At 37.7% G+C, this 23,481-nt stretch overlaps 1 protein-coding gene across 2 annotated transcripts in view; it reads right to left on the reverse strand.

Annotated features, from left to right (window-relative positions):
• Positions 1-19,525, reverse strand: part of LOC140524242 (fatty acid desaturase 2-like protein FADS2B) — a 51,307-nt gene extending 31,782 nt beyond the window's left edge. For both annotated transcript variants that reach the window (XM_072638620.1, XM_072638619.1), the window contains exons 1-2: positions 18,946-19,525; positions 2,257-2,367 (exon numbers count right to left, since the gene is read on the reverse strand). In XM_072638620.1, coding sequence (XP_072494721.1) covers positions 2,257-2,367; positions 18,946-19,263 — 429 coding nt within the window. In that variant the 5' untranslated portion in view covers positions 19,264-19,525. The remainder of the gene's footprint in view (positions 1-2,256; positions 2,368-18,945) is intronic.
• Positions 19,526-23,481: the final 3,956 nt, after the last annotated feature.

Here is a 23,481-nt window from a genome sequence, read left to right on the forward strand (position 1 = left end):
CCATCAAGTTACCAAACTGTACATGCTCTTTGACCCAGCTATACCACTATAAGCCTACTATACCATAAAGAAATCAAAGAAAGAGGAAAAGGATCTCTATGTACAAAAATACTTATAGCAACTCTTTTTATGATAGTCAAAAGTTGTAGTACAGGAATGTAATGGGATATAATAGTGTCATGAGAAATGAGGAAATGGGCATTTTCAGGCACAGCTCAGTAGAGTTTTAGGAACTGATGTAAAGTAAAGTAAGTAGAACTAGGAATATAATTTAGGTAATGATGAAACAAATTAGCGAGAAAAAACTTTAAAAGACTTTTGAACCCTTATCACTATAATGATAAACCATAAGTTTATGAATGCCATTCATCTCCTGTCAGGGAGGTGATAGACTTAAATGGAAACAGAAGCATACAATTTGAACATGGCTAATGTAGGAATTAATTTTGCCATATTAAGGATGTGTTAAGGGATTTGTTTTTCTCTCCTTTTCTTTTTCTCTTAACTTGTTCAGTTTGGGGGGATATGGAGTGGAGAAGATGAATAAAAAAAATTGTTTAGTTTTTAAAAAAGAAACCATTTAGTCCAATCCTTGAGGAACATGGACTGCTTTGTTTTTTTCTTTGCAATTTCAGTGGTTAGAACAAGGCCAGGCATGGTGTAGTTGCTTAATAAACACAGTTTTTGATTGATTGATTGATCCCAAGACCTCTCTAGAAGTAGGACAGGTTTGTCATGGTTTTGACTGGTGGAGGGAGGAGCCAGGTAACTTGAGTCCTGGCCCTAGCTGTGACCTTAATGTGGGCAAATTATCCAGCCTTTCTGAAATATAATTTTTCTCTCTATAAAGACAGGACAATAATATTTGCACAATTTACCTGTCAGTACTCTTACGTGGAGATGAGACGATGCAAGTAAATGTACTCTGTAAAGAGCTATGTATGTAGGCAGTAAGGTGTCAGAGGTGTAAGAGTTAGCCTCAAATCAGGATAAAAAGGGTTTGAATCCTTCTTATGACACAAAAATAATTGTATGACTTATGGAAATTTTTCTAACCTTTCAAGATCTCAATCTCCTACACTCATACCCGGAGATGTATTGGTGTATATGTATTGGTAGAGATTTGCCGTACAAATATAATCATAAATTTGGACAAAGAAATTATATAAATGTTAGATATTTTAATGATAATTATCTTTAAAAAATTTTTTATTTATGATTTAACCTATGCGCTATTAGCTGACTCCCTCAACTTATTCTACTAATATCAGCATCTGCCCTGCATTTCACCAACTTAGAGTTTTCTTTTTTTAGGCAATTGAAGCTTGCCCAGGGTCACACAGCTAATACATGTTTGAGGCTAGATTTGAACTCAGGTCCTCCTGATTTCCAGACTGCTCCTAGATCCCATCACTTAGCTGCCCCATAGAGAGTTTTTTAGGGACAATGAGACTTTACATGACTTATCTCAGGTCTCAAAGTCAGTAGGCTCTAGAGGAGACCTCCTGACACTGAGGCCAACTTTCTATTCACTATGAAATGCTTTCTCTTATGATCACCAAAAACAAAAATCTAATTGTTGAAGAAACTCACTTTGGAAGGATTACTACCTAGTCTGTGTGATCTTGCCTTTTCCTCAGAGAATACTATCCTAGATATGCTCCAGCCAGGCATTAATAGACACATGATGATTCAATGCTTTTTGCTCTACTCCAAGGGCAGTTGCTATGATCTATATGAGTTTCAGGGTTGGAAGATGATATATGGGAAAGTACATAAAAGTGTATAGATATAACCTCCCTCCCTTCCTTCTTTCCTCCTTTTCCTCTGTTAAATTGAACTGAGGTGTTCATCACTGGTGGCTAGGGATGTATTACAACACATCAGAATGAGGACTGAGCTACAAGCATTAAGAAACTGATATTCTCACCCCACGGGGATGTGACCAGATCCCTGAGAGTAAGATGTAGCTGGTTTCCTTCTTGGAGAGGGAATCCAGAGTCCTCAGGAGGCATAGCTGAATGAATGTGGCTCTTACCTTTAAGGACTTTCAAGAATCATATTTGTTTCCCTCTACATTGAATACCACAGGACCAAGTCCTGGTCGTTCTCCTCGGCAGATAGGTAGTTCTGGGATTTTCATTAATGTTCAGCAACAGTTTCATTCAGAGGGACCCAAAAAACTCCCTAATGCACAAATGATCCTGGAGAATTTCCCAAGCAGTCACTGCTCATTGGAGTGGAGATCACACTTACATTCTTGTTTGTTTCCTGACTGGGTTCCTCAGGGGCCAGTTCCCCAATCAGCAGGTGCTTTAGGTACTTCTGCACCACATTCTGGTCCAGGTGCATGGCCAAGATGACATCCTGAAATGGGAAGAACAGAGGAGCAAAGAAGGAAACATTAATTTTCCAATGATCAATTTGACTCGTTCCATCATCTTTTTAGGTTTTCCCCTTCGTAGGGGCTTAATTTCGTGCCATCACAGCCCATTAGGGATCCCTCCAGAGTCCCTCTATCCAAATGCTGAACAATCCTTTTTTGGAGGGATTGAAAAAGTAACAATCTTGAAGACTGAAAAGGTAAAAAAATACATCTGAAACCGGTCACTTTATTTAATAAACTCAGAACCAAAAGTCTTCTTTGCAAATTGTAGGTGGGACCATTTTGAAAGAATTTGGTACATGAAAATCTGCCAAAATGGAGAGAATATTCACATATTACAAAAAAATGATTATTCAAAGAAAGCTCTTATGAAACAAGTCTTCACTGTATAAAAAGTCCTTTGGGCAAAAGAATTCTTTGATTTAGGACCTCACCAGTTTCCTTTAAATACCAAGAATCCCCAATGAATTTTAAAACAGACAATGTGGTATGATAGATATAGGACCAGATTTAGAGTCAAGAAGTTCTGGGCTTGAATTGTGCCTTACGCACTTCCTAATTAACCCTGAGTAAGTTACCATCTGTCTGGACCTCAGTTTCCCTCTCTTTAAAATGGAGATAATAATAGCACGTAAGCATTAAAATAGCACCTATTTTATAGGACTGTAGGAAGATCCAACAAGATAACGTATAATCTTGCAAACCTTAAAGTGCTGTAGATGTTTCAACTACATTAATAAGTATTATTCTAACAAACTTAGTATTATATAATTTTAAAGACTATATCTACTTTGTAAAGAGTGGTAACCTGTCTGAGCAACAAATTAGAATTGTGGGAGGTTAAGTCTTCCTATTACTTCCCTCTACTGACTTTGAAGAAAAATATCTAATATTTATATAGCATTAAATATGTACCAAGTACTGTGCTAAACACTTTATAATTATGACCTTATTTGATCCTCCCAATAACCTGTAAGGTAGATAGTTCTACTATCCTCCTTTTAGATAAGAAATTGAAGAAAGCAGAGGTTGGGTGATTTTTCCAGAGTCACACAATTAGCAGTGTCTGAGACCAGGTTTGACCAGTTCTTTGACCAGGTCTTCTTCACGACTTTGGGCCTGTTGTTCTATAAATGATTGTATTGGTCTTCTTGGGCCAGGGACAAAGGCAAATCACTCCCTGATCATGTGTATTTAGTCCTGAGCCCAGGACATCGTCTTTACCCATAGATCACTCCAATAATATGCAGAATATATGTATAGATATGAAAAAAGGAACTCTGGATGCATCTGATGTAACCCCTTCATTGTGTAAACAAATTAAGTCCTTGGGAGTTTGAAACTTGCCCAAGTCCACACAGTGTATAAAGAGCAGCTGTTAAGCTAAAATACAGATTTCTCACCACCATATCACACTTTCTCTTTTATTAGTGAAACTTGTCTTATCACCTTCACTGGAAAGGGACATCATAAAGGAACTAGAGCACACAATTCAGCGTCAGCATGACACTGAATTCAAATCCCACCCACTTGTGCTGTTTTCTCGTCCTGGAAACATAGGTAATTCATTTACTCTCCAGGAGCCAAAGTTTCCCAATATGTAAAATAGAGATGATAATAATGTTCATCTGCCTACCTCATAAGGCTATTAATAATGTTCACATAAGATATCATGTGTTAAGTTCTTTACAGATGTTAAAATGGAGAGCCATAAGAATGGAAGCTACAAAAATTATTTTCTTGTTAAATCCTGAAAATATTTAAACAGTGAAAAACTCAGGCTTGACTTGTTCGTCAGATCATAGGATTATATGATGATGAAAGTTTTAGAGTTTTTAAGGCACAAAGCAAACTAGAGAAGTAAACGATCCTCATTAGTGAAATGAAAATTGGATTAAGAAAGACGACCTATGCCACTAGCTATCTGTGTGAGTTTTGGGACTAAATGAGGGGGTTGAATCTCTTCTAGCTTTGACATTCTGTATTTCATGTCTTACATTCTCTCCCAGTTCCATCATTCTATGTTCTAATGTATTTTCTACCTCTGATATTCTCTGTTCTAAGGTCCCTCTTAGCTCTGTTCTAAAACAAATTCCAATTCCGTTTTCTATGTTTTAAGGCTCCTTTCAGCAATAATAATAATTAAAATTCTTATACTAGTTACTATGTGGCAGACACTATCCTAAGCTCTTTTTATAAATATTATCTCATTTGATCATCACAAAAATTTTGTAAAGGTACATAGTATTATTATACCCAATAAGCACATGAAGAAACTGAGGTAGGCTGAGGTTAAGTGACTTACCCTGGGTCAAGCAACTACAAAATGCCTGAGACCAGACTTGAAATCAGGTGTTCTTGATTCTGGGTCTGGTATTCAATCCCCCTTGCCATCCATTTTGTGTCCCAAACCCAGATTTAGAATCCATAAAATACTGATTGTGAATCAGATGTAGTGAGCAAGCAAAATACCCAGATGGGACAAGTCTGAATTTCTGAATAAGTGCACACTCTTGTGTCTGAGTTTGATGAGGTGGGAAGATGGCTGGACTTGGGATAAGAAGACAAGACTTCAGGCCTTAGCTCTATGACTTCCTAGTGAAGCCTTAATTTCTTCATCTAGAAAGTTGGAACAATAATATGTGTAAAGTATTTTGTGAGACCCAAATTAGTAATTGCATTTTAAAAACATAAGCTCTTATTACTGTTTCGGCATTCCTCCAGAGTCACAGTACAATGCACAGACATAAGTATTTACCTGTTTTTATTGTTTCTTCAGAGCTTTAATGAGAAAGATAGTCCAATCCCATTATGGCCAATACCCAACATTTTTCTATTACAGAAAGATATTTAGAAAAAAAAATAGCACTTCTGGAATAATATTCATTACAGTGAAATTCCAGGATAAAAAATAATTTGCATAGTCTTCTGACAAGACAGACAAGACAGCTCATGTAATGGGATATTACATTAAAAGAAATGAAAATCTGACTTTTCTTCCCATTATGGCATCGAATGTGAAGAAGAAAACAGTTGTCCCTCATAAGAAAAAATCCAGGTCAATGTCTTAGAAGGACAAAAAGCCAACACTGAAAAATGTACATAGCTACAAAAAAAGGCAGAAAAAAGGAAACTATTTCAAGGAAAAGCAACTGACCTAGATAGATTCAACAGAGATAATTAAAAAATTATTGAATTACTTGAAAGCCATGGTAAAAAAAAAAAAAAAAAGAGCTTGGACATCATATTTCAAGAAATTGTCAAGTAAAACTTCCCTCATGCCTAGAACCAGAAGGCAAAATAGAAACTGAAGGAATCCGTCAGTCACCATCTGAAAAAGATTCCAAAATGATTCCTAAGGAGTATTTATAGCTAAATTTCAGAGTTCCTAGGTTAAGGAGAAAATAATTCAAGCAGTCAGAAAGAAATGATTCAAATAGTGTAGAGTCACAGGCAAGATTACATAGTTTTTAGCAGCTTTTTCGCTAAAGGATTGAAGGGCTTGGACTATGATGTTTCAGAAGGCAAAGGAGCTAAGATTACAGCAAAAAATCAACTTAACCGGTGAAATTGTGTATAATTCATCGAGAAAAAAGTGGACATTCAATGAAATAGAGGACTTTTAAGTATTCCTGATAAAAAGACTGGAGCTGAACAGAAACTTTGATTTTAAATGCAAGACTGAAGAGAAGCATAACAGGGTTAATGGTATAGAGAAAACTCAAGGGCTTCAATAAGATTCAACTATTTACATTATTACATGGAAAGGTGATACTTGTAACTTTTAAGAACTTTGTCGTTATTAGGGCAGTTAGAAGGATATAAATATACAGGGGGTGGAAGTATAAATTGAGGATGATGAAATAATTAAAAAAAAAGAAGGGGTGAGAAAGAGGATTGCATTGGGAGAAGAGGGAAAAGACAGGTAGAATGGAGCAAATTGCTTCCAGTGAAGAGGTGTGAAAGACCTATTACAGTGGAGGGGAAGATGGGGTGGGGTGGTGGGCAATGCTTGTACCTTACTCTTACTGAAATTGCTCAAATAGGGAATAAAACAGATACTCAACTGAGCATATAAATATATCTTACTCCATAGGAAAGTAAGAGGGAAGGAGGATAAGAGAAGAGGGGACACCGATAAAAGAAAGGGCAGTTTGGGGGAAGTGGTAGACAGAAGAAAAGGAGGGACAGGGTGAAGAGAGAGAGAAAGAGAGAGAGAGAGAGAGAGAGAGAGAGAGAGAGAGAGAGAGAGAGAGAGAGAGAGAGAGAGAGAGCCAGCCAGAGCCAGAGAGACAGAGACAGAGACAGAGAGACAGAGACAGAGACAGAGAGAGAGAGAGAGAGAGAGAGAGAGAGAGAGAGAGAGAGAGAGAGCCAGCCAGAGCCAGAGAGACAGAGAGAGACAGAGAGACAGAGACAGAGACAGAGAGAGAGAGACAGAGAGAGAGAGAGCCAGCCAGAGCCAGAGAGACAGAGAGAGACAGAGAGACAGAGACAGACAGAGAGAGAGAGAGAGAGACAGAGAGAGAGAGAGACAGAGACAGAGACAGAGACAGAGAGACAGAGACAGAGACAGAGAGACAGAGAGAGAATGAGAATGAGAATGAACAGGGGAAATTAAAATTAAATGAAATACATAGTAATGAAAATTGCGAATATAAATGGGATAAACTCACTCATAAAATAGAAGAGGATAGAATAATGGATTAAAAACCAGAATCCTGTAATATGTTGTTTGCAAGAAATATATTTGAAGCAGAGACACACAGAGTAAATGTAAAAGACTGGAACAGAATATCTTATGCTTCAGCTGAAGTAACAAAAATCAGGGATAGAAATCCTGATTTCAGACAAAACATAAACAAAAGTAGATCTAATTAAAAGAAATAAGGAAGGAAACTACATCTTGATAAAAGACATCTTAGACAATGAAATGATATCAGTACCAAACATATGTGCACCAACTGGCATATCAACCAAATTTTTAGAGAAGTTAAATGAGTTACAGGAGGAAATTAGCAGTAAAACTATACTAGTGGGAGACTTCAACTTTCTGCCCTCAGAAATAGATAAACCTAACCAAAAAAAAAATCAGTAAGAAGTGAAGGTGAATAGGATCTCAGAAAAGTTATATATGATAGACCCTTAAAAAAACTGAATGGGAATGGAAAGGAATATACTATTTTTTTTATCAGTGGAACATGACATCTACACAAAAATTATCCAGGTATGAGGGCATAAGGAAATCTTATAGTGATAAACTGCAGAAATTTTAAATACATTCTTTTCAGATGATAATGCAATAAAATTACATTCAATAAAATTCTATGGAAAGATAGATTAAAATTTAATTGGAAAGCAATCATCTTACAGAATGAGTTGGCCAAAGAACAAATCATAGAAACAATAAATAATTTCATTAAAGAAAATGACAACAATGAGAAAAAGTTCCAAAAATTATGAGGAGTAGCTAAAGCAATAATTAGGGAAAAAATCATATCTCTTAATGCTTAAATGAATAAAATAGATAAAGAATGGACAAATAAATTGGGTATGCCACTAAAACAAATTAAAAGTCCCCAATTAAATGCTAAATTGGAAATCCAGAAAGTCAAAGGAGATTAATAAAATTGAAACCAAGAAAACCATTGAGCTAATTAATAAAACGAGGAGCTGACTTTATGGAAAAATTAAAATAAATAAAATACTGCTTGATTTGATTTAAAAAATGAAAGCAGAAAACCAAATAACCATTACAAAAAAGGAAAAGTGTGGCTTCACCACCAATGAAAAGGGAATTAAAAAATAATAGGAGATATTCTGCTTAATTATATGATTATAAACCTGACAATCTGGGTGAAATGGAAGAATATTCCTAAGACCATAAGTTGCTCAGATTAATAGAAGAGGAAATAGAATACATAATTAATCCTTTCTTAGAGAAAGAAATTGAGCAAGCTATCAGCGAATTCCCTAAAATAGATGAAGAAGAGGTCCTACCAGATTTCTTTTATGATACAAATATGGTACTGCACCATAAACCAGGAAGAACAGAAACAGGGAAAGAAAACTATTGACCAATTTCCCTAATGAACATTGATGCAAAAATTTTAAATAAAATGCTAAGAAGGAGATTATAACAAAATGTATCATAAGGATCTTAAGTTATGGCCAGGTGGGGTTTATATCATGAGTGGAAGACTGGTTCAACATTAGGAAAACTATAAGAATAATTGACAATATCAATAACAAAACCAACAGAAATCACAATTATCAATACATGCAGAGAAATATTTCAACAAAATATAATCTTAAAAACACAAGAGAATATAGGAATAAATGGAACGTTCCTTAAAATGGTAAATTGCATCTAACTAAAACCATCAGCAAAGCATTGTCTGTAATTGGGAACAGCTATAAATCTTCCCAGAATGATGAGTGATGAACAAAGGATGCTCATCATCACCCCTATTATTCAATATTGCATTAGAAATGTCAGCTATAACAATAAGAGAAGAAAAACAAATAGGAGGAATTAGAATAGGCAACGAGGAAACAAAAGTGTCACTCTTTGCAGATGATATGGTGATCTATTTAGAGTATCCTAGAAAACTAACTAAAAAAAAAAAAAAAACTTGTTGAGATGATTATCAGTATTAGCAAGGTTGAAGGATAAACCCACACAAATCATCAGGATTTTTACATATTACCGGCAAATTCCAGCAGAAAGAGATAGAGAAATTCAATTTAAAGCAAAATATAGATAATATAAAATACTTAGGTGTCTACCTGCCAAAACTGAACACAATTACAAAACACTTTTCACACAATTAAAGTCAGATGTAAACAATTAGAAAAATGTCAATTGCTCATGGATAGGCTGAGCAAATATAATAAAAATGACAATTCTCCCTAGATTAATTTATTTGTTCAGTACCATATCAAACTACCAAAAATATTTTATAGAGCTAGGAAAAATAATAGCAAAACTCATCTGGAGAAACAAAAGATGAAGAAAATCAAAGAGAATTAATGAAAACAAACAAGTGAGAAGGACGGTAGCCTAGCTATACTAGATCTCAAACTACATAAAGCAGTAATCATCAAAAGTATCTGCTTTGACTAAGAAATAGAATGATATACAGTAGGAAATGACCATAGTAATCTAGTGTTTGACAAACCCAAAATCCAAGCTTTTGGGATAACAACTCTCTATTTTACAAGTACTACTCAGAAAACTAGGAAACAGCGTGACAGAAACTAGGTACAGACTATACTCTTCTACCATGTAACATGACGAAGTCAAAATAGGTAAATTATTTAGAAATAAAGAGTGATACCATAAAAGAATTAGAGGACCAATACCTTACCTGTAAGATCTATGGAGAAAGGAAGAATTTATGACCAAACAAAAGATAAAGAGAACTATGAGGTATAAAAGACATAATTTTGATTATATTGCATTTATTAATTGCATTGATTACACAAACAAAACCAATGCAAACAGGGATAGAAGGAAAGCAGAAAACTGGGAAACATTTTTTTACAGCAAGTTTCTCTGATAAAGGCCACCCTTCTCAAATATAGAGAAAACTGGGTTAAATTTATAAGAATTTAGAAGTCATTCCCCAAGTGATAAACTGTTAAAGCATATACATAGGCAGTTTTTAGATGAAGAAACCAAAGCTGTCTGTAACCACATGAAAAAATGCTCTAAATCACTATTGGTTAGAGAAATGCCAGTTGAAACAAATCTGAGATACCATCTCACCTTCATCAGATTGGAATAAAATAGAAAATGATAAATGTTGGGAAATTGGGACACTAATGTACTCTTGGTAGAATTGTGAACTTATCCAACAATCACTCTGGAAAGAAATTTGAAACTATATCCAAAAGACTATAAAACTGCCTATCCTTTTATCTAGCAATATGACTAAAAGGTTTGTATCCCCAAGAGGCAAAATTTTAATTTCCCTCTCTTGGTTTTGGATGCCTAACAGAAAGAATGTAAAGAGAAAATTTTGAGCTGAACAAATTGCCAGAGAAAGTAGAAGTAAGGGCCTTAGGAAATTTTTCAAATGGGACTATTTAGGATCTTAGTATATCCCATGTACTCTTAGAGAAGTGCCCCAAGAAGGAAAACATTTTGTCACAGTAACACCATCAATTTTCCCCTCACCAAAGAGTCTTCTATGAAAATTGAGGCTAACTTGACCCTGGAATTAATTGTGAATATCAATGCCAACATACTTTAGATCAAGCATGCTCTACAGAAGGTACATGCCATCATTTTGATCACTCTCCAGAGAGAAAGGATTGATTTTAATTTGTCTCATGCTATGATGCTGTGGATATTACTAACAAAACTGGAGTGATATAAATTACATTCAATTTGTCCCTCATACAATAAAGTTTTCTAACATTATAAAATAATATAAAATGACATTTGGACCACTCAGGAGAATATCTTCATATAGAGATTGCTAGATATTGAGATGAGTTACTGGGAAGCCTACAGAATGTCCTCCCCCATTTTTTTCAACAAACTCATAGTACTTGAGTATTATATATAAACCATAAGTTTATATTTCACTTCCCCATTACTGTGTGGAAGGAACTTAGTTTCTCCCGATGACAAAGGGGCACTAGCAACTGCAATGAGAACACTGTGAGTATTGTGGTGTCCAACAAAGTGTATAATGTCTAACAGGGAAAAGCACTGGCCATCAAGAGACGAATTTCTTGGTCATGCCGACCTATAATTGCACTAATCTTGTATATATTTTGCTTATATACAGGGTTTTTTTTCACATTATCTCCCCCGTTAGAGTGTAGGCTGGCTCCCTGAGATAAGAGTCTTTTTTTATCTATATTTATTTCCCCAGCACTTGGTATAGAGCCTGCCACACAGTAGGTACTTAATAATAGCTAACATTTATAAACTACTTACTATGTGCTTGGTGCAGTGCTAAGTGCTTTTCAATTTTCTCATTCGATCCTCACACTAACCCTACTATTATTATCCTCACTTTACAAATGAGGAAAATGGGGCAAACAGTAGTTAAGTGATCTGGATGGCACAGTGGATAGAGCACTTGTCTTGAAATCAAGAAGACTCACCTTCCTGAATTCAATTCTTGCTTCAGACATTTACTAGCTAGGTGACCCCGGAAAGGTCACTTCACCCTGCCTGCCTCAGTTTCATCATCTGTAAAATGAGTTGGAGAAGAAAGAGATATCCCAGTATCTTTGCCAAAAAAACCTCTAATGGCTTTGTGTTTGCAAAAAGTTAGATACAAATGAACGACCATAAACTCTGCTAGCAAAAATATGAAGCTGAATTTCAGCTAAGGTCTTCATGATTTCAGACTCAGAACTCTACCCACCATGCCACTTCTTGCCCCTAAATCCTAGTTGACTCACTGACTGCCTCTCTAATATCTTTATTATGTATTTGTGCCATACACACATTATATATAATGTATGTATTACATTTTTATTTATATATTGCTTACTTCAATATAATGCAAGCTCCTTGAGGCAGGAAGTTTCCCTTATCTGTATATCTCCAGCACCTAACCTGTACCTTGTGCATAGTATGTGCTCAATGTATGCTTGTGGACTGTTGAATTTCTCATGAGACTCCAAATTTGTCTTTTCTAAACTGAAATTACCCAGGTCTTTACACCACACTCTGCATAAAGCAAGGCTCTGATGAGCATTTAATTAGTTTGCATTTTTGAAAATTTGAATGCAACTTACGGTTTACAATTTCCTGGCAATACTCCTCTGAAAGGGGGAGTGGCAAGTTTTCTTATCCCCATTTTACTTATGATGAAACTAAAGCCTAGTCAGGTTGAATGTTTGGCCCATGGTCACATAGCTAATAAGAGTCAGAGTCACCCACACTTTGGACTCCAAAGGCCTGGGTTTGCATATTATACTCTTCCTACAATACTATGATTTCTGAAAATGAACTAGATAAATACAACATAATTACTGATAGCTTTTAGGGATTTCGCAAGGGCTTTCAAGGGTCTTTAAATGCATTATATCACTTGATCTTCATAACTTACAGGGAAGAACAAAGATCAAAGAGATTAAGTGACTTCCTTGGGGTCACAGAGTCAGTAATTGGTCAGACCAAAACCCAAGACTTCCCAGTCCCAAGCCCAATACCCTATTCCATCTAGCTTATGTTCTTGTGATTCTTTTCTCAGAAAGACCTCACATGATATGCTACACAATTTGTGTATGGGCAGGGTTGAAATTAGCTTTCATCTCCTAGATTAGTGTACTCTCCTTAGGACTTTTCATCAAGTCATGTTTCATTACTGGGAGGTTAGAATTCTTAGGGAGTCACCCAGGATTTAAGGTGAAGTTGTCTTTGTATGTAGAGGGGTGGGGCTTAGAGAACTGTTCTGGGTATCAATCAACAATTGGACCTCCTCCCTGACTGTTGTCAAGCACAACCTCCTATTCCATGATCTCCACCAGCCCCTTCTAATCCTGGCTTTTCTCTTGCTCCTTTAGAGTCAGGTGATGTAATAAACAGAGTGCTAGACCTAGAGTCAGTAAGATCTGAGTTCAAATTTTGCTTACCTCAGACAAACAAATTTCAGTTTACTCAGTTGTAAAATGGATATAATAATATCACCTCCCTCACAGGTTGTTGTGAGGACCAAATGACATAAGGTATATAAAGTGCTTTGTGAATCTTAAAGCACTATATAAAGTCTAGTTATTATTGAGCCAATCAGGGCTTCTTTGTCTGAGGTAGAAGAAGAAGAAGAAGAAGAAGAAGAAGAAGAAGAAGAAGAAGAAGAAGAAGAAGAAGAAGAAGAAGAAGAAGAAGAAGAAGAAGAAGAAGAAGAAAAGAAGGAGAGGAAGAGGAGGAGGAGGAGGAAGAGGAGAAGAAGAAGGAAGAAGAAAAAGAAGAAAGAAGAGAATAAGGAGGAGGAGGAGAAAAGACTGGATAATCACTTGCTGGAGATATTGGAGGGATAATACTTGGTCAGAAATAGGCTGGGATCTGAGGGTCTCTGGGGTCCCTTCTAATTATGGGAGCCTGTGTTGCCATGATTTCAGTAATATATGAAGAAAATTTGAAGTACCTGAAAACGTATTCTATAAGATTTCTTTCCTTGAGGCATCAGCCTAGATATCCTGAAAAAGTGGTTATTGGTGGTCATGGTGACAATGGATGGATGATGATACAGAGAAATGTTATGGAAACTTAGGGGCTTGGAATGAAGAAGGTCACCAGCCTGAGGTATAGCACAGATGAAATACTAAGAACCAACCTAGGGAGACCTGGAATATTTCAATTTGGGACACTGAGAATCAAGAGTTGGGGGACCTCATTCTCATTATGGCTTGGGCATTTAATTAGCCCTGTGACTTTGAGCAAGTTCTCTGCCCTCTCTGGCCTTTCCTTTCTCTACCATAACAGGTTGGACTAGATGATCTCAATGGCCCAGAATCTCAAAATTTATGACTGAGAATCAGTGGTTTGCAGTTTGCCCTCACATTAAATTACTGGCCTCACCTTTCGGTTAGATTCCTCATGGAAAGCTGTAGAAATGTACAAGAAATTGGGATATAGTGGAAAGAACCCTGGACCTAGGAAGAGAGAGGTTCTTGACCTACAATGATCATGTGTCTACCCCTTAACCTCTCTTAGTCTCATTCCTTATCTGTAAAATGAGGAGAATAATCTCTGTAATCGCTATCTTACAGAATTGTTATGGTGCTTAAAAGACAAGATATGTGAATGATTTTGCAAACCTGAAAGCACTACAAGGTGTCCCCAAAACCTTAGAACTTAAAATCGCATGAAGACATTGGGAAAACACTATATTTTAATGTAAGCTCATATTAATGTCAGGCAGCGAGGTGGCACAGTGGATAGATGAAGGACTTGGAGTCAGGAAGACGTGAGTTTGAATCATGCCTCGCGTACTCTCTAGTTGGACAAAGCACTTGACCTTGTACAGAGTCATGTATATAATGGATTCCTCATCAGAATGTATGTATTCATCCTTAATTGCTGAAGAAAACCATGCCATTAGAGAAATAATGACATGACTTGCACTGACTTTGTTTTGAGTGAGGGAGGGCTGTGCAGGTCACCAGCTTCACTTCTCCTCCAGAGCCATCTGAATCCAGGGTATGTCGATGTGGATGGAAGACGACACTTAGCATCTTAGATTTATATCTGGAAGAGACTTCAGAAGCCATCTAATCCTATCCCTCCACCATTTTAGGTCACAAAGATAGTAAGAGACCGACTTTCAAACCTGAGTTGTGTCATACCATGCTATTGTTATTCAGTTGTATTTGATTTTGGGTGAAACCATTTGGGGTTTTATTGGCAAAGTTGCTGGGGCGGTTTGCCATTTCCTTTTCCAGCTCATTTTATAGATGAGGAAACTGAGGCAAACAGGGTTAAATGACTTGCCCAGCTAGTAAGAGTCTGAGGTCACATTTGAACTCAGGTTTTCCTCACTCCAGACGGGATGCTCTATCCAACACACTACTCAGTATGTTTTCACTAATGCTAGTGCCTTCCCCCCTGAGAGTGTCTCCAATTTACCCTATATGTATCTTGTTTGTTTATTGTTTATGGCATTAGATTGTGAATGCTATGGTGGCAGAGACTTTTTTGGGGAATGCTTTCTGTGTATCATCAGCACTTAGCTCAATGCCTAGCACCTAGTAGATGCTGAATAAATGCTTGTCATCTTAACTTAACCATACTCTACCTATTTTTAGAATTTACCTTATGATCCTGAGCAGTAGATTTAAGCTAGAAGGGACTTTCCAAAGCCAGATCTTACAGAGCATATTCCCGTTTCTAAAGCTGGATTCAAACCCTATTCTTCCTGACTCAAAGTCCTTCATTCCATTCACTGTCACACCACGTAAAGGTAGAAGGGTGACATGTTTCCTAGACTAAGCACCTTAAGAAATATATGGGAGAGATCTCACTGTCATCTTAATGAATGGGGCATGTTAATGCTTTCTCCATCTCCAAGAGGCAAACATATAAGAGACACTTCTAGGAAAGCATGCCATAAGTACAGTAATTAGAGGAAGAAGTCACTCTTTGGGTGGCACATTTAAAAGGGATGTGTTAGGAAAGAAGAAAAATTATCACACTGATGATGCATTCCTTCTAGGCTCTCTCTACCTGTCATAAATTGAGAAAATTATGCAAAAATAAATGCAAATAAAATAATGCAAAAGTAAATGCAAATAATGCAAAACAAGTCATAAAAATGCAAAATGGTAGGATGAAGTCTGCTGCTGCCATGCCTAGTCAAAACCAAAGAATATTCCCTTCTGGGGCTAGAGAAATTGAGTGAAACTAATGGCTGGTGGGAGAAAGGAAACCCCTTCTTTGAATGGCAGTAGAAATGGTTTCTTGATGATTTTGCCTCTAACCGGTTATGAGAGATTCAGGACCACAGAACGTTCAAGCTGGAAAGGATAATAGACTCAAAGTCCAAACCGACTTATGAGACCATTTGGTCCAGAACCCTGGACAGCTAGCTAGTTGGCACAGTGGACAGTGCACCGTGCCTGAAATCAGGAAGATTCCAGCTTTCTTGGTTCAACTCTGGTCTCAGACACTTCCTAATGGTATGACTCTGGGGAAGTCACTTAACCTTGTTGACCTCCATTCCTTCTTCTGTAAGAAGGAAATGGCAAGCCACAGCAGCATCTTTTTTAAAAAAAAATAAATAAAGCAAAACCCAAATAGGGTTATGAAGAGTCAGATGCGACTGATGACTGAACAAAGTTCAGCACCTTCATTTTCAGAGAAGGAAATCAAAGTTTAGAAGGGGAATGTATTTGCCCACGGTCACACCAGGTAGCAGATCTGGTATTTGAACCCAGATATTCTGATTTTCTTTTCAGTGATTTTGTTTTCACTGAACCGTATTAAAAGGGACATTAACATAAAACTTTGTCATTTAAAAGAGTAGGAATTAGATAAAAGAACTGTTTTTCCTAAGGTCTAATGTTGTGGCAGGATCCAAGTTTTGTGATGATGATTCTCAAGTCACTTTACTTTTGTGGACCTCAGGTTTTTGATTATAAAAGAAAAGGGTTGAACTAGAGACAATCTTAGTTTTCAGAGTTGGAAGGGACATCAAAGACAGCTTATCCCACCCCCTCATTTTGAGATGAGGCTTTATAGAGGAGAAATGACTCATCTAAAGTCACATGCTTGTTAAGTAACCAAGTCTGAATCCTTCAATTCAGGTCTACTGATTTTGAATCTAATACTCTTCTAATTACTTCACAAGGATCTCTGAAATTCTTCCAGATTTAGTATTCTATGATTCTAGCCACATGCTCTTTGAAAAAAAAAAAACCTCAACGATGCCCATCGTTTCTTTTAAGTTATCAGAGTTGAGATGAGGAAGGAAGATTTTTCTTGATCATGTACAGGCAGAGGTGTGCTGGAGCCAGCTCTAACCCACTTGAACCAGATCGTTACATTTTCATTATGAACATGTCGAATGTTCGCATGTCAAATCAGGGGCAGATGTACTGTTTTGTTGATTGTCTAGACTTCAGAAAGTGATAGAGAAAATGTTAATAACATAAGTTAAACTTAAAAGTATATCCTATGTACATTTTTTTCCCTACTGGAGAGCCAGTTGTTAAAAATTAACAAAATACCATGATATTATATAAAATCTATCCCAATCCCTTAGATGTTTTGGCCTTTTCCATCCTCACCTTATCGTGCTGCCTCCCAGGGTTAAAGATTGCTGTCATGATCAGCCACCAAAGGGTGAAGACAATAATAATAGCTCAATAATATACAACCACAATACAGAGTGCTTTAAGTGTTTGCAAAGAATTTTACATACATTCCTGTTATGCAACGAGATGACACAATGAATGGAGTGCTCAGCTTAGGGTCAGAAAGACCTGAGTTCAAATTCTGACTCAAGAAATGACTTAGTTGTGTGATCCTAAGCAAGTCACTTGACCTCTCTAAGCTTCAGTTCCTCATTTAGAAAATGGAGATATATGTTAAATCAAACAAGGTAATTTATTGAAAATGCTTTGAGGGAGTGGGAGGGAGAGAATGAGAATTTATACAGTACCTGCTGTGTGCCAGGCACTGGCAAGGTCCTTTGTAAATGCTATCTCATTTGACCCATACAACAACCCTAGGAGGTAGGTACTGTTATTATCCCCATTTTATGTTTGAGGAAGTGGAGGCAAACAGAAGTTAAATGACTTCACCAGAGTCATTCAGCTAGTAAGTGTCTAAGGTCAAATTTGAACTCAGGTCTTCTGGACTTGAAGTTCTAAGTTCTAAGCTGCTTTAGGATTGTCATTGCAATTCTTAGAACATTATTTCAATGGTTATTATTTTTATTTTCTCATTTGATCCTTACAACAACTTTAAAGGTCAATGTTATTATATTCCCATTTTATAGATGGGGAAACAAAAGCTCAGAAAAATTAAATGTATAGTGGTTCCAGAGTAAGTGTGTGGGATGACATCAGAACGTAGGGGTGGCACAGTGAAAGGGCACTGACTCTGGAGACAAAGGGTTCAAGGCCCACTTCTGATGCTTATTATCTGGACCTTAGTTTCCTCTTTTGTAAAATGACCAGCATCCTCTAGCTCCAGAGCTCCTTTTATCTGATTATAGGATTAACCCAAACACTAAAAATCAATTTTAGCCTGGAGGTTTATTACATTCCTGTTTCTGGCTGGGCCAAATCCTACAAGATCAGTTTTGGAATGCGTGGGACGGCTTTAAACCTGAACATGTCTTAGCTGTGCCTTTGGGCCAAGGGCTGAACCATTTCTGCCTTCCCCTTACTCAGCCCCCAACAGACACATGAGCAACACACACTCACATGCACACTCACACACATGCTCATGTACATGAACTTGCATACTTACATACATGCACACTGACACATACTCACAAATTCACATACACACTCAAATACACACTACACACTCATACTTAAACACTCAGATATAAACTCACATGCACACATACAGACTCATACTCACACAGACATTCACATACTCACATACACACTCACACCCCAGACACATGCTCACACACTGGCATGCTCACAAAGTCTCACATAAACACATACACACTCACACACTCATGTACACACTCACATACATACACAAGAACTCACACACATACAAACACACACACTCACATACATGCTCATGTACTCACAAACACCCAGACACATACTCACATACTCATATATAGACTCATACTCACACATACTCACATACATACACACTCACACACACATTCACAGTTATACATTTCTCAGGCACACACCCACACACACATACACTTGCAAAGTTGCATACACACTCACACATGCACTCATATGCACTCTCACACACACTTAGACACACATACACATACTCATATACATACACACTCATGCACACATACACACTTAACACACACATACACACACACTCACACAGAGAGAGTGCTGCGAAGGGATTTTTGAAGCCCCATTTCCACATTTCTTACCGTGGCATCTTCCCCAGCATAGTGGTTGAGGACCCGGCTACCTCCTGGATGCCTGTCTGCCCACTTGGTGACATCGTAGACCTTCCGATTGATCACCAGCCATTGATCTGTCTTCAGGTTGTGCTTCTGGATTTCCTCCCAGGTGTACACCGGCAGTCCTTTGCCATCTGCCATAGGCTTGCCTCTGGCCTCCTGCCTTCCCTGAGGGTGACCAGTGGAGACTGCTTTCCCATTGATCTCATTTTTCCCATTCACCTCCCAGCATCTCTTAACCTCATGCACCTCGTTGACCTTCACTTTTTCTGTCCAATCCTTCATTCTCAGCCCCACGATGCCTTTCTAGGTTCACCCTTAAGCCTTTTTCAATCCTGCTCTCATTTACTAAGCCCGCACACACCTGCTTCACCCTTATCTACAAAAGTCCTTTTTTGTTCTTAGGAAAATTCTCTTCACCCTTGCTGTACTTCTGCTCCCCCAGCCTCCAGCATTGAAACCTGTCCTAAAGGTAACTACATTTTTCTTTCCTCAATGGATAGATTTCAGTCCATGGAAACATGCGCCTCCTTCCTCTCTGGTTGAGTGTTTCCCCCTCAGCATCTTCCCTGATCATCGTTTAATACTTCTGACAGAGGCCAAAGCCTTAGTAACCAATCCTAACCCTTGTCTGTCAGATGGAGGTGGGGTTAGAGGTGGGGAGATGTAGCTGAACTTTGACCAGGATAGGGGAGTAGGCTTTGCTGAAATCTCCTGATTCTCTGGCCTTGCTTCCTGATAGATTACCTGTGCTTTCTAAGGGTTGGGGAAAGGTGCAATGCAAGATCTGAATCATCCTCCTACATCCAGACTTTCCACTTCTAGAGAGTGATGAGATATCAAAGAACTTAGAAATTGTCCTGTTTTTGTATATACTCATTGTTGGGAATGTCTCTAGCTTTTTCTGGAATAATTGAATATTCTTTCTTTTTAATATCATCTTCATTTTTAAATCTATCCCTCTCTCCTCCTACCTAGAGGCAGCTCAGTTGGTTCTAACTAGGTGTGTGCTTGTGGGCAAGCTCTTTCAACTTCTCTCAGTCTCACTTTTCTCATTTGCAAAATGAGGGCGATAAAGCGAATAGTCTAATTCTATGTCCCCTCCCAGCTCAAAATCTGATCTGATCAGAGACCCATTTTCTACAACTAAGAATAGAAAGGAAAGGGGAGAAAGAGATCAAAACAAATGAACAAATAAATAAATAAATGATTAACCAACCAACCAAACAAATAAATAAGAGATAAGAAGGGTAAAAAAAGGAGGTTCAGAAAGAGAAGGGGAAGGCAGGAGAGAACAGAGAAAAGCAAAGGATGTCAAGATTTCTAGTCTGCTCACCTTTGCAAAGCATTTCCTAAGCATGAGGGTGGTCTCAGGATGGAGCTGACTCACAGGTAGGACTGTGTTCTCTCAGAAGGGTCACCTTATGGGGGATGTTGTTACAGTGCTGTGTTGTTGTTGTTGTTCCACCCCTCTCAGAGTGACCCAGGCAGATTGCTTCAAGATTGGCCCCTTAGTGATGTGGGAAGGAGGACCCAAATCCTTCCTTAATTAGGATGTTTACACCTCTAGTTTAAAACCTCCTGGTTTTCATAGGATAGTTCTGTTTTTTCTCCTTCTTGACTGAATTGGCAATTCCTGAAAGATCTCAGGAAAAAAATCCCAAACTCAGGACTTGTCCTCCAATAAAACTCACATGTGCACATACACCGCCCCTCCCCCCCAAAAAAAACCCCATAGACTTTGGGAGAATAAGCCTCAATCCCTTCTGGAAGACTTTTGGTGAAGGAAGAGAAATCATAGAAATAAGGATGTTGCATACAAAACTACTCTTTGTTCTAACTGGTGGAATATTAACTGAAGTTTTAAGCAAATAGATGATGCACTGGATTAAGTGCTGGTCGTAGACTTAGGAAGACTTGAGTTCATACCCAGCTTAGATACTAGCAAGTGTGACCTTGGGCAAGTCTGTTTCTTCATCTGTAAAATGGGGCTTATACTAGTATCTACTACCCAGAGCAGTTTTAAGGATAAAATGAGATGTTTATGAAGTGCATTGCAAAGTTTAAAGTGCTATGTAAGTGCTAGCCATTGTTCTAAGTTTTAAAAAAATTTCCAGACCATTTTTTGTGTTTTTGCAATCTGTGGTTGACTTGCACCATGGATACACTGACGTCTGGACAAGGGACAACTCTGGGATAGTGGAAATAATGATTTAATGATAACTATAATGATAGCTCACACTTACATACCTATTTGTGGTTTTCAAAGCACTTTCTATATGTTACCTATGTGGATCCTTACAGCAACCCTATTTGTTAGGTACTATTATCATCTCCAAGGTGATTCCAAATATCCCTTCTCTTTCCTGACCACCATGGGATGGGAGGGCAGCTAGATGGCTCAAGGACTAAAGCACCAGCTCTGGAGTCAGAAACACTCAAGTTCAAACCCAGCCTCAGACACTTACTAGCTGTGTGACCCTGGGCAAGGCACTTAACCCTGTTCAACTCAGTTTCCTTATCTGTAAAATGAGCTGGAGAAAGAAATGACAGTGTGTTCCAATATCTTTGCCAAGAAAATCCCAAATGGGGTCATGAAGTGTTCTGGATATGACTGAAATGAGCGAACAACAAATGGGATAGGAAATACTTCTTGGATCACTCTTGAGAGCTTGTAGGGAATTGCTCCACAGATCTCAGGATTTCTGGGCTTTTTCCACACTCGGAAAATACTGATGGATGCCTCTGCTGTTCCCTATCACTGTTTCCTTTGCTTGTTGTTTGCATCATCACTCGTGATTGCTCTATGTGATTTCTCTTAAGACACTAAGATCTGACTGTTCTTTGATTCCACCCTCATCTTTTGTCTTTCCATCTCTGAGGTTGTTTTCTGTTCTGGTTGGTCCCTTTTCCATCCTCTATATAAAAATAAATAAAGAAATAGGTCTACATGGCAATATCCTCCTCCTCATGAAACTTTAGTAGGTAGATGAGCATCATCCTGCTGGTGAACTACCACAGAGGCTTATGGAGAATGTAGTGTCCAAGCACAGCCTGATGTCCAACCCAGCCACACACAACCTTCTTCCCCCATCCTCTGGCCCCAAACAAAAGCAAAAACAACCAACCATTTTTAGCTGCAAATCTTATCCTTAGTCTCCTGTGGGCACTTTTTCAAAAACTCCCCAAGCAATCAATTGATTTCTATAAGAAGTAATTGAATATATATGATATATGCATTAAATTATATATATATATGTATACACACACAGAAATACACATATATATATATACATGTATATGTATATAGAAATTTGATGTCATGAAATTGAAATAGGAAAAAACCTAAACACTATGGGTACTTGGACTTATTCCAACTGATTTTGTTTTGTTTTTCCTTTAAATCTTACATTTGACCATGCCGCTCACCAGAGATCATCACTGGAGATCTCTCCTAAATCCATTAGAAAAAGCTTCTCTTTGTTTGGCATTTCAAGGTCTTCTTAACCTGGCCTCTCATATCTTTCCATCCTTCTTATTCCTTGCTCCCCCCATGTACTCTGTGAACCAAGCACACAGCCTGTTTTTAGTTCCTCAAGAACAGTGTTCCATCTCTCATTTCTGTGCCACGCCTGGAATATTTCTTCATCTTGACTTTTTATATTGGTTCACCAACTGCTTATGCCTTCCTCTTCCATATTACCTTCATCGACTGTGTGTGGATCTTATATGTACCTAGGCATTTTCATGTTGTCTCCCACAATAGAATATAGGCTTCTTGAGGGCAGAAACTGTTTTTTTTCCCTTTCTTTGGATCCACAGCACTAACACATAATAGATGTTTCTTTTTTTTTATTTTATTTTTTTATTATTTATTTTTTTTATACAGTTTATAACAGATAAAGCAATTCCAACTTTTGGTCAGGGGATACTTCTTTTTAAAGCATTTACAATATGGACCACAAAAGAATGTTTTAAAAACATTAACCAACTGAGACACAAATAATATTTATGTTGCTAACTTCACAAGCTCTTGACCTAATTGTCTCCACAGTAATACTAAGAATTAAAGGACCCTAACTTATTGTTGTTGGTCTAAAGTCCTATGCTTAATAGCTTAATTTTAAACAACCTCGGATATTCCCCTACCCATAACCTATAATTGAATATATCTAGTATTAAGTTTACAAACCTTTTGACTACAGGAAATTGCCACCAATAATAAGGACGTTGCAGGGATATATGTCCCCAACTTCATGCCAGTTCCAGGCAGGATTAGATTATCCACTTGCATTCAGTAAGGCTTAAAGTCTGCCAGGTGTCAGTGGGGAGATTGAGTCAGGAGAATCCCACCTCAGCCCATGCTGAACAGCTGCTCTCCCACCCTTCCCTTGAGACCACCTATGCAGTTCATACCAGTTCATCACCTTACTGGCATCATGGATTGGAGCCTCAGATCTCCTTTCTTGCTACCTGTACATGGAGTTAGACTCAGAACAGTCA

Source organism: Notamacropus eugenii, chromosome 2 (assembly GCF_028372415.1).
Source record: "Notamacropus eugenii isolate mMacEug1 chromosome 2, mMacEug1.pri_v2, whole genome shotgun sequence".
NCBI classification, from domain to species: Eukaryota; Metazoa; Chordata; class Mammalia; order Diprotodontia; family Macropodidae; genus Notamacropus; species Notamacropus eugenii.